The 11,983-nt window shown below is 49.0% G+C and overlaps 1 protein-coding gene across 2 annotated transcripts in view; it reads right to left on the bottom strand.

The window, feature by feature from the left end:
- Positions 1 to 11,983, bottom strand: part of KMT2B (lysine methyltransferase 2B) — a 61,888-nt gene that overhangs the window by 15,855 nt on the left and 34,050 nt on the right. For both annotated transcript variants that reach the window (XM_083750591.1, XM_083750592.1), the window contains exons 8-22: positions 11,632 to 11,877; positions 10,735 to 10,829; positions 9,725 to 9,823; positions 8,989 to 9,102; positions 8,508 to 8,654; positions 7,684 to 7,779; positions 7,464 to 7,581; positions 6,039 to 6,152; positions 5,513 to 5,697; positions 4,168 to 4,260; positions 3,997 to 4,086; positions 3,711 to 3,784; positions 2,548 to 2,672; positions 1,213 to 1,316; positions 380 to 517 (exon numbers count right to left, since the gene is read on the bottom strand). In XM_083750591.1, the coding sequence (XP_083606717.1) occupies positions 380 to 517; positions 1,213 to 1,316; positions 2,548 to 2,672; positions 3,711 to 3,784; positions 3,997 to 4,086; positions 4,168 to 4,260; positions 5,513 to 5,697; positions 6,039 to 6,152; positions 7,464 to 7,581; positions 7,684 to 7,779; positions 8,508 to 8,654; positions 8,989 to 9,102; positions 9,725 to 9,823; positions 10,735 to 10,829; positions 11,632 to 11,877 (1,838 nt within the window). The remainder of the gene's footprint in view (positions 1 to 379; positions 518 to 1,212; positions 1,317 to 2,547; positions 2,673 to 3,710; positions 3,785 to 3,996; positions 4,087 to 4,167; positions 4,261 to 5,512; positions 5,698 to 6,038; positions 6,153 to 7,463; positions 7,582 to 7,683; positions 7,780 to 8,507; positions 8,655 to 8,988; positions 9,103 to 9,724; positions 9,824 to 10,734; positions 10,830 to 11,631; positions 11,878 to 11,983) is intronic.

Raw genomic sequence — 11,983 nt, 5'->3', positions numbered from 1 at the left:
GCCGGATTTAGGTTTGATGAGGCTCTAACCTACTGAAGTTAATGGGGCCCTTTATATGTCCAGCTGTCCTTTGTCAACAACAAATTGTCGCTGTTTTTTGTGTTAAATATATGCTATATGGTAATTTATGGACCTAATAGGTCCATGCACAACACAAAAACACGCTTGCTGTATGTAGGTTTTATTTTGTTTGCTTGTTATCTTATATTTTGGAAATGTACATCCAGGTTTTTTTCCCTTTAAATTTTTTGGGGGGGCCCCAAGAGGGTGGGGCCCTAAGCTATAGCTTGTTTAGCTTATACATAAATCTAGCACTGGCCACAAGGAAGGTCTGGTCCTATCCCCTCTACAGAGCTGAATGGAGAGAAGCCCAACTCACCATTTGCCGACCCCGGGCTACGGCAGCATGCACGTTCTTCAGGGAGCCATCGTTCTCCTCAAAGACCTCGGCTGACCAGATGGCACAGTTGACGTGCGTCCACTCGTTCTGGCCAATGTACAGCAGCCTCCCTGCGTCCTGGAGGGCAGGAAGAGAGCTCATGTTGGAAGAGGGAGGGGGAAGCCAACACCTCAAGGTCTAGCCACGAGGGGTTCAGATGGTCACCTCCCGGACACGAGACAGGATCCAGGGGTTAAAGAATTCCCGGCACTGTCCAATCCTCCATTTAAGCTGCCTCCTCCACAATGAAAAACAAAACCACCCTTCAAAGCCAGGGGATTTGGTCCTCCCACACAAAGCCCTTATTCTCTCAATATAGCCTCAAAAAGGTGCAGCTAGGACACTTTCCATCGGTAAGATACTAGCCCCAATGGCTACATAGTTCCAGGCTGAGAGACAGTGTGCCTGAGAATGCCAGTCACTAGAGCAGGGGTAGGCAACCTTTTTATACCTACTGCCCACTAATGCATCTTTCTTGATGGTAAAATTTCCTTACCGCCCACCAGTGCTCAATGGAAGGAGGATTCAGCTTGTGCCGTAGAACCCCCTACTGCCCACCTAGAATCCTGAAATGTCCACTAGTGGGCGGTAGGGAGCAGGTTGACAACTCCTGCACTAGAGCAGCAGCAGGAGGGCTCTGTCATGCACACATCCTACTTTTGGGCTTCCTGACTGGCCATTGTGGGGAACAGGGATGCCAGGATGCACAAGCCATTGGGCCTGATCCAGAATGGTCCATATGTTTTTATCAAAGCAGAAGGGTGTAGTCTTACCTTGGAAGGAGCATCTCCATACTGGAGACACAAGGCACACTGTCTCTTGTCCTCAGGGTCATCCAAAGGCTGCTGCAGCACGGCATGTTCTGAGTCTTTTCCAGCTACAGGGAGAGAGGGAAAGCGGTTAGGCATCGAGCTCCAGCCACTGGAGGGCAAGAAGCCCCTCCCCCCCGCAACATCCCTTCAGAGAGCATCTTCCAGAAAAGACACAGAGATCTTCCGCGCAGAGCATGAGTGGGGAATCTCTGGCCCTCTGGATGTCGCTGGACTCCAACTCCCATCACACATCCCCAGCGACCATGCTAGCGATTAGGAGTCCAACAACAACTGGAGGGTCACGGGTTTCCAACCTTTGACGTAGAGCAGTTGCCCAAACTTGGGTCCCCAAAAACAGCGGGACTACAATTTCCATCATCCCTGACCGCTGGTCCTGCTGGCTAGGGATGATGGGAATTGTAGTCCAAAAGCAGCTGGAGGCCCAAGTTTGGGAAAGCCTGATGTAGAGGGAACCAGGAGAGAAAGAAGGAAATACAGAGCAACAAGCATAGTGCACATTGCTTTGCATGCATAACATCGCTGTTCAATCTCCAGCATCTCCAGGTACAGCTAAGAGAGACCCATTTTATACCTGGAGGTTCACTATCAGTCAGTATAGACAATATGGAGCTAGTTGGACCAATGCCCTGAGACTTGGTATAAGGCACCTTCTTATGTTCCCTTCTAGCAGGAGAACGGCAGCAGCCAAAGTTCTCCTGGGCAATTGTAAAAACCAAGGGAGTCTGCATGTAGAGAGGCAGCTTCTACTCTACCGGTGTCAAGCACAAGGTCCGCAGGCCGAATCCGGCCCGCCAGACCTCGTCATGCGGCCCGTGTAGCTGCCGCCGGCCACCAGCCTTTTATTCTCGCTTTTTTTTTTAACACAAGAAAGCCGCCTCTTCAGCACATGCGCAGCAGCCTACAAGCCAGAGAACGTCTGCCCTCTAGCGGCGCCGGCCGTTCTACACAGGAAACCTCCACTTTACATGCAGTAATAACTGAATGCAGTGACAATAATTTATGATAATAAAGAGTGGACACATAGTCCTACAGATACAACCAGCCCTTTGAGGGTGACCAAAGTGCTGATGCGGCCCCCGATGAATTTGAGTTTGACACCCCTGTTCTACTCCATGAAAACCAGGCATAGGCAAACTCGGCCCTCCAGATGCTTTGGGACTACAACTCCTATCATCCCTAGCTAACAGGACCAGTGGTCAGGGATGATGGGAGTTGTAGTCCCAAAACATCCTGAGGGCCGAGTTTGCTTATGCCTGGTGAAAACCAAAATCTCACCTGTCTTTTCAGACCCAGTAGAAGCCAGGTGGCTGTTGGCAGCCGGGATGACCTCTTCAGGCTGCCTCCACTGAGCATAGATGTGGTCAGAGGAGGGAGGCAGAACAGCGTTAGGAAGCATGCCACTGTTGGGGAGAAAAGAACAAGTTGTCAAGGGCTGCAAAAGCTCTGGTTCTAAGGAAACCCCAGTTCGGAGTTTGAAACAGGCCGCAGGAATAGATATAGAAGAGGCTTGAAATGCAAGCCTCTTCTATATCTAAATGCCAGCGACTGAAATGCAAAAATAAAAATAAAAAGGGGAGGTGGTAAGAAAAGAACAGGATCTAAAGCCAATTGTGGGATAAAACGTCTTGTCACTGGGAGACACAGGGCCAAGTCTGCCCCATCCCCATGAATTTACTGTGATCTCACCCTCAGGATTAGACTGTGGTGAGAATACAGATTTCCAGTGTCACTTTACCAAACAAAAAGTGTGACAAAAAGGAAGAGGAGACCAGGCTGTGTATATTGCACGCCCTTAACCAATTCAAATTTCCACTCTATTCACTTGGAGTAGCAGCAAATTTCAAGGAAAACAGATTATGTTGGGCCTGGATGGTTTTTGTAGTTAAAGGGACCCTGATCGTTAGGTCCAGTCATGACCGACTCTGGGGTTGCGGCGCTCATCTCGCTTTATTGGCCGAGGGAGCTGGCGTACAGCTTCTGGGTCATGTGGCCAGCATGACTAAGCCGCTTCTGGTGAACCAGAGCAGCGCACGGAAACGCCGTTTACCTTCCCGCTGTAGCGGTACCTATTTATCTACTTGCACTTTGACGTGCTTTCGAACTGCTAGGTTGGCAGGAGCAGGGACTGAGCAACGGGAGCTCACCCTGTTAAGGGGATTTGAACCACCGACCTTCTGATCGGCAAGTCCTAGGCTTTGTGGTTTAACCCACAGCGCCACCCGTGTCCCATTTGTAGTTTGTACACAGCTCCTATTTTGAGCCCCTCTACAGATTCCCAAAATGTCGTTGGAACTTCCATACTGAATTGCACACAACGGTCCATGGTGCGGCTGAAGCCTCCAACTCCCCCCCACCCGAAAGCACCAGAGAGGCCCTGCATGGACACCTTTGGTGAGGGGGAGGCATGACTTCGGTGCTTTCAGCTACTGAGCACTCACTTGGGGAGGGTGCTGCTGCGGGTCCAGTGCTTTACATCCTGAGCATCAAACCAGCTGAAGAACTTTTCCATCAGCTGGAAAGATAAAAAGCAGGCAATCACAAGGCTGCTCGGGGAGAGAGGCTGTGCCGAATTGCAGGGGAGGAAGTGCTCCCAAGCCAGCGTGGAGAACATGCACAAACACCCCTGCACACACCCCCCCACTTCCCACTCAAGTTAGTTTTACGTTACGTCAATCCAGACCACACATCCCTCCTCCCCACCAAACCCAGATCGTACAGAGTTACCTCGATGTAGAGTGCCTTCGCCATAAGGCCACTCTGGTCTTCCTCCGTGTGCCCCAGCAGGACCCCCACCATGTCCTCATTGAAGCTATGCTGCAAAGAGAGAAAGTAGCTCAGCCGAGGTCAGAGGCCTTGCTCCAGTTCCAGCCTGGAAGCCCTGCTCCCAACACTCACCACGGACGAGTAGTGACCCTGTTCAAACAGCTTGTTGACAGTGCGCAGGTCACAGGGCCGCAGGTGAACCTTCACGCCGTCATCCGGGCAGCACTGGCAAAGGACAGAGGAAAATGGGGCACTGCCACCTGTTCTGCAGCCTCCACCCCACCCCTGCCTACAGCATGCAAAGAACTCTGTGACATAAAGGTCCTGTGTTGCAATAAATCAAAACATTTCCCATAAGCTCTAAGATTCCACCCCCTTTATCTCCCCCCCCCCAATTTCATATCCTTTATTATTTTATTCACATAATATGCATTCTTTACAACAAACAACTCCAAAATAAGCAGACAACTCCAAAATAAAATCATTTGTAACAAAACAATAAGTCTCATGTTTTCATTCTCACTAATCTCCTTTACTTGATATTTCTTGCTGCTTTCTGCTTTCCTTATAGAATCTTTATAAAAATTTAAATCTCTTAAATCTTATATCAATCTTTAACAATTTCAATTAATGCCTTCACTTCCCTCCCCCCCAGCCCAGTACTTCCCTTCACCTGTGTGCGATCTTCTTTACCTAGTATTATTTTTGTTATTGTTGCTTTATTTGTTATTCCATCCATAATATATTATTATCCTATCTCCTTGCGCCTTTTGAACTTTTGCATATTAATTTTTAAACTCCAGCACCGACTTTTTTCATGTATTCCTTAACGGATTCCCACTCTTTATTAATTTTTTGATTAGAGTAGCCTCTAATTGAGGCTATTAATTTTGCCATCTCCGCGAATTCAAGAAATTTGGTTCTCCATTCTAATAATTCTGGTATTTTATCAGTTTTCCCATTTTTTGCCACTACGATTCTGGCTGCTGCTGTTGCGTAACGGAATACACTCCTTTTATCCTTAGGGATGTCACTCGATACTACACCCCTCCTTTATCATGGTAAGCAACCTACAGACTCAAATATCATGGAAAGCTGAAGTCATAGGATTATAGAGTTGGAAGGGACCACAAGGGTAATCTAATCCAACCTCCTGCAAGGCAGAAATCTTTTCACCCAACACGAGGCTCAAACTCACGACTCTGAGCTTCTGAGATTAAGAGTCTTATGCTCTACTGATCTATCCCAGCATCTTCCCACCTAGCCAAGGAATGGGCAACCAGATCAAAGGACAAAGGAAGGAGTGAGACTGTGTTTGAAGAGTGCTGAACACAGATGCGTCCAGCCCAGCCAGACCCAAAGTGTGCCTGCGAATGGGGCCAAGAAAAATCTCCTTCAGTAGGGCAGCCAGATCAAGAACGGTGATTTTAAAAGCACAACTCTCCCTGCTGTTACGCATGCCCTGGAGAGAACATACCTGTGTGCACTGAAGCAGCGGGGTGGCACACTTGGAACTCATCAGCCCCTGAAGCACCTGCCGGAGACCCTTGCGCAACTCCAAGGTGAGGACTTCCCGCCACTTGGCCTTGTCACTGCCGCAGCAGGGCCGGCAAGCGTATATGACACTCTCGGGTAAGTTGGACAAGATCTCATAGCCTTCATCTGTAAGAGAGGGGGGGGTGGGAAGACATCAGAGATGCCCAATCTTAGCCCAAAGACTGTCATGCCATTCTCAGGCCACCCTGTGCGCACACCAATGCTAGCAAGATGGGCAGGCGCATCCCATCAAGGGCAAGACCTAGCCAGAAGGTCAAAAAGGGGAGCATATCACAGGCAATTTAACAGAGGCTGCGACTTGTATTCGCTTCTCAAATGCCTCTGTTGTCTTCTCCTGACTCTGCCACAACTCTCCCCCACGTTATTTCTCCTCCCCACCATTTGAGATGTAAGCAGGTAGGCAGATGTGAAGGAGGGAGAGGGATCTGTGATGCAGCAGAACAAACCTGAGAGTCCCTCACACTTGGCATGAACCCAGTGGTCACACTTGGCACACTGCATCATCTTGCTCTCGTAGTCATTGTCTTCATAGCAGTGCAAGCAGATTGGGCAGTAGTTACCTGGATGGGAAAAGAGGGAGGCAGAGAACAAGCTAGTGGACTCTTCTTCTGCAGGTCAGGTGAGATTCAAAGCCCTCTCTGAGCCCTCCCAAAATGAGCTGTGTATTCGTTCCTCCTTTATTTATTTGCTCTGTATATATCCAACACCTTCTGAGTCCAAAATCAGGTAAGCTAATCAATATAAAATAGTGAAATGCAGTATAAACAGCATCATCAATCTACGCTTTGGAAAGTTGTTTGCCTGTTCGCTATGCATCAGGACACCTCTTCAGATACTGCATCCAAATTTGACATGATGGTTCCTGAGATCAAGGAGCAGGTTTCTGTCTATGATTGGATACAATTTTGAGTTAAGACTGAAGCTTTCAAAACAGCACAGATCTTAGACACCCATTTCAAAACTCCACTGATGTTCTGGTTTCTTAGAATCCAGCTACAAGGCTGCTTGTAAAACATAAAAAAACTCAAACAGGACAGCCTCTACATAAACTGCATAATTTTTAAAAAAACAAAATAAAAATGTAGGATTTCTAAAAGTCCAGGGAAAACAAAAACCTATTTGCCTGCCTTCTGAACATCACCAGAATAGACACCTGGCAAACCTCCTTGGGGAAGCCATGGCAAAGGTGAGGGGCCAACACCCCAAAAAAGCTTTCTCTCCCCCCCCCAGTAGCTGCCCATTACAGTGGTGCCTCGCAAGACGAAATTAATCGCAAGACGAAATTAATCCATTCCGTGAGGCTCTTCGTATAGCGGTTTTTTCGTCTTGCAAAGCAAGACCATTGACAGCTTAGCGGATTAGCGCTATTAGCGGTTATGCAGCTTTTAGCGATCAGCTGTTAAGCGGCTTATCAGCGGATCAGCTGATAAGCGGCTTAGGAAAAGGGGGGGAGGGGAAAAAACCCGCAGGAACTCGCAAGACATTTTCGTCTTGCGAAGCAAGCCCATAGGGAAATTCGTTTTGCGAAGCGCCTCCAAAACGGAAAACCCTTTCGTCTAGCAGGTTTTCCGTCTTGCGAGGCGTTCGTCTTGCGGGGCACCACTGTAAATCCCAGAAGAGGAGAGGCCCCTGGAAGAGAAGTTTCAGATGACAATGTAAAGGAATGGGTGAACTTGTAGGAAAGAAAGAGTACAACAACTATTTGGGTCGCAGTGGTGTGTAAGGCTTTGCTGTCTAGGGCTAAGGAAGACACACATTGTGTGAGCAAAATATGGGAACTTGTTTGTGGAATGTCAGCCCCTCGCAATGCCTTACCTGGCACAGCTCAAAATGAAACCCATGGCATTTTCCAGGCAATTCGCTATGCTCACCTTTATCGTAGAGCACAGAGCAAGCAGAGCACAAGCTGTAGTCACTCGACCACTCTGTGTCCCAGTTCTTCCCTGGAGCTGTCCCGCAACTCTTACAGCGGATGCAGGCCGAACAGATCTGAATAGGGAGAGGATGAAGGAGACAGGTTAGCAGCTGCAACACAAGCGAGGGAAGGGTCTGCCAAACTAGAGGGGTGCCGGGAATCTCCAAGACACTTACCCAGCCCTTCCTCTTACGGAAAGGTTTAGTGGGGTAGTTGGGTCCAAGGCAAGCCAGGTGATAGCAGTTCCTGCAGCGCTCACACTCCAGCAGTTGCTGCGGCAGGTTGAGGAACAAGGAGAGGGAAAGTAGGCCATTACGCACGTTTTGGGGGCAGGAATTCATTGCAACTAATCACAGGTACGACAGAAATCCCAATGAGAAATGCAAAGAAGACAGGCAGGAGAGAACAAAGCAAAGTAGGTGTATATGTCTCTGCTTTTACAGAGGTGATCAAAATGCAGAGAGCAAGCCATGGCTCTTGGTTTCACATGTAGGAACCTACCCGGGAAATCAGGTTCTTGGGATCCTTTCAAACCTGGCATCAGATATAATGACAAAGATGCTTCTCCTTACCATCCCTGTCCAAACTTCTCCCCATGATGTTGTGATATAACTTTGCCTGCCTTTAATGCGTAAAATCTTGGAGTCATGCATTCCTCTCATTCCTGTTCTTCAGACAACCAAGACACAGCCCAACCCTCCTTGTTCCTCTTTAAAACATTGAGATGTGCCCTTTCCTTGCATGCTGCTAAAAACCTTTGCTCACACTCTAGTTCAGGGGTGACAGGGGGTGTCTTTTTCTTCTTTTTTTAAATGCCTAGGGTTACATTGCTTTGTGGGTAATCTCTTGGGACCTGCATTCCTGAAGTGGGGAGGCCACCCCTTCCATCTCCAGCTGTGTTTTGTGTAGGGATCACGAGAGCATGGGAGGGGTGTGCAGCCCCTGTAAGCAGCCATGCTTACTTCCACAGACCCTCACTGGAAAAAACACTCCGCCTTACCTTGGATGCCTTGTTTTTGCGACCGCAGACATGGCAGAATTTGCAGCGGCGACAACACCAGCTTTCCTCTTGCTCAGGCAACGGCTGTTCATCCTCCTCCAGGCAGAAGGTGTGGAAGGGGTCGCAGCACACCTGGCAGAACACAAGCTGCAAAGCACATGGTGGGCAGATGCATTAGATGCACTTTGATACATGGAAGCCAGAAACTCTCTGCAAATCAGAGGCAACCCCAATGTCCCCCACCCTGTTCCAGGTACAAAACAAGGCCTGGTCTATTCGCTATGCATTTGTATCCCAATTAGGCATGATGGTTCCTGAGATCAAGGAGCAGGTTTTTATCTATGTTTGGATACAAGGCCTCAAGTGCCCCCCCTTCCCAACCTTCTGAATGGGGCTCGCAATCCGTTCCCTCCACCCCACACAACTGAGATGCTGGAAATCCCAGAATGCAGGTATCCTCACCCCGTAACTCAAGACCTACCTGATGGAACCCCTTGCTAGCACAGAGCAGGCACACCACCTGCGTGGTGACCGGCACCGAGGTGAGGATGCTGAGGCCACCCATCAGCCAGACGTTCTCCAGGTCACAGTCCTCCTACAAGATACACAAGTGGGGAGGGGGGGCAGAGGGATAGCTGTGAAAAGAGCTACATGGAGCAAATCTCTGAATTGAAAGGGACTGGAGATCATCAAGCCCAGAGGTGGGGAACCTGTGGCTCTTTTAAGCGTTACTGAATTGAAACTCCCATCACTCTTGGCCTCTGACCACGAATGGCTGGGGTTGCCAAGACCTGTGGCCACTGCTTTAAGCTCACTGCAACCTCCTCTCCTCTCTCTTCCTACCCTGCTTGTACGAAAGCAGTGCTCCCAAGCAGCTAGGAAAAAAGCTGGAGCATTTCTGGCAGTACCATCATGTTAGACATACCTGTGCTCTTCAAAGTACAATGGGTATGTGTGATTTGTGAATGAGGGGTAGGTTGGGGGCAGATTTTACGGTGTTCTGGCTCATTTGCAGTTGGCTGAGCTTGAATCGCACCAGCGGAAAGCAGATATTAAAAAAGGCGTTATATCAGATTAAGGCTTTGATTATTATTATTATTGCAGGAAGATGTGCGGGGGTGCCCCAAAGAGCATTTTGTGGCCCATAATTTGTCTCGTGTTTCAATATCATCATTTCAAAGATGCATCTCTCAAACAAGATACTCCCCACCCTGCACCTTGAAATCAACTCTGAGCCTGTGGATGCCATCCGTGGATTTCTGCTTCCCGTTCCAGCCGTTGGAGACAGATGGGAGTGTGCCAGACGATGGGACATCCTATGGAAGGAAGGGACAGAGAGGCAAGTGAACAGAGTCCAGTGGAGAATGCAATGCATGGCCATTTCCCTAAACAGGGTGAAAGCTCAGACCAAGAGGACCCATTGGAAAAGGAAACAGGAGGTTGTGTCCCAGGCAAGTTCTACACAAGAGTAGATCTGCTGAGATTAATGGGCATGACCAATTGAGGTCTATCAATTTCAATGGGTCAATTGCAAGCAAATCTTAGCTGGATACAAGCCAGGATTTCTATGTGCCTCCAGTTGTTCCTGGACTCTAACTCCAGCATAGCCAATGGTAGGGATGGTGAGACAGCTGGAGGGCTTCTAGCCCTGGAAGAGGTTATTCTGAAGGAAGGCATGGTTGGCTAGCTGGCTGAACCCTGAATAGAAACACCCCACAATTCTGGGTGTTTTCTGCAGGTCCAATTTGCATTTGAGCTGCTTTCCTCATGCTCAAAGCTAGTGATATACCAAAAGAAGAAGAATATTTAAAAAAAAAAACCAGCAAGGAAATACCAAAACTGAAAAACCTCTCATCAAACCTCAGCAGCCATCAAATAAAGTCTGGACTGTCTATGGGTTGCCTCAGCAGCCTAGAGACTTCTGAAAGATATAGGTTTTAAAAGACCTGTGTTGGAGATTCGGTTTTGGCCCTTGAAATCATGGCCACTTCCCAAAGACAACAACTTGGATATTGGGAACGAACACATACACACACTCAGTCAAAAGGCAGAAGGGTCATACTGAGCCCTTTTTTACACTAAATCTTTGGGCTGAGTTGTCTTCCACAGCCCACAAAGGGCTATAATGGTAGAATACAATGTGGATCATAATAAAACTGCTGCATTTTAAAAAACAAATGTGGGCTAGTCCCTGCCTGCTCTGACTTAATCCTTGCCCAAGCCTCACCTTCTCTGGCCTTTTTCTGGCCTTCAGCTGCACCACAGGCTGGAGAGGGGTCCTGCGGGGCCGACTCTGCTCCTCCGAATCCATGGGAAGCAGATCTGGAAATGAAAGCAGGAACTGCCGGTCAACCAGCTCTTTTCTTCCCTGTCAGCTTTGATCAGTCCCAAACTGGATAAGGTCCTATTCTTGTTCTCGAAAGCACAGCAACTCAGCTAGCCTTTACCACAGGGCTGAGGAACCTTTGGCTCTCCGCAAGCTGCTTGGACTGCAGCTCCCATCTGCCCCGTCAGCATGACCAATGGCCAGGGATGGGGAAAGGTGTAGTCCAACATAATCTAGAGCAGTGTTTCTCAACCCTGGGTCCCCAGTTATTGTTGGGCTACAACTCCCATCATCTCTGACCACTGGTGCTGATAGCTAGGAATGATGGGAGTTGTAGTGCAACAACGGGAGGGGACCCAAGTTTGAGAAACACTGATATAGAGCGTCAAAGGTTCCCCCATCCTGCTTTACAGCATGCTTGGGAATTAGCATGAGTAGTGGCAGGCAAGAACTCCTGCCTGACTCCATTCGCAGGCCTCAGACAATGGCACATCCCCGAAGCATTCATTCCCCACTGAGACAGAAGAGGTGGGGAGGGTTCAGCTAAGCCCATTAAATGGGGTAGGGTGGCTCACACAGCCACAGAGTTACAGAACAACAAAGGCTGCTTCACACACAGCCAAAGTCACCCAGAAAAGTTAACCTGATGTGGTGCAAGTCCAGCAAGGCACACTGACCCCGCCACACGAATGTCATGGGAAGTTGCAGTGAGCATGCAGCAACATTATTCCTTTGTAGGATTGGTGCACGGGGCTATCTACATGCAGGATTAATGCAAAGCAGCCCCCTCTCTCTCACCTGAGTCCCTGGAGGATTTCCGGCGATGCGTGGCCGAGCCAGACACCGTCTCTTTTTCCGAGTCAGAGGATTCAAAGATGTCATAGGAAGGCCTCTGCTTGACGCAGCGCCGGGCTGACTTGCGCTGCAGCAGGGAGTCTTGCTCTGCTGTCTCCGTGGCCCCCAGCATGACTTCCCAGGGGGCTGGGAACTCCTCTTGAGAATCCTCCGAATCCCAGGGGACGATGGGCTTCACTACCGTACGGCCTGGAGACAAAGGCATGGAGTGAGCAGTCTCAGAGGCGGGTGCTGTCCATGAGGACCAGATTCTCCCATTCACACAGTCTACAGAAGGGCTGCCGTCATTGCAAGG

Source organism: Podarcis gaigeae (genome assembly GCF_964106915.1).
Source record: "Podarcis gaigeae genome assembly, chromosome: 8".
In the NCBI taxonomy this organism is placed as follows: Eukaryota; Metazoa; Chordata; class Lepidosauria; order Squamata; family Lacertidae; genus Podarcis; species Podarcis gaigeae.
This window is presented reverse-complemented; position numbering and strand designations above follow the sequence as displayed.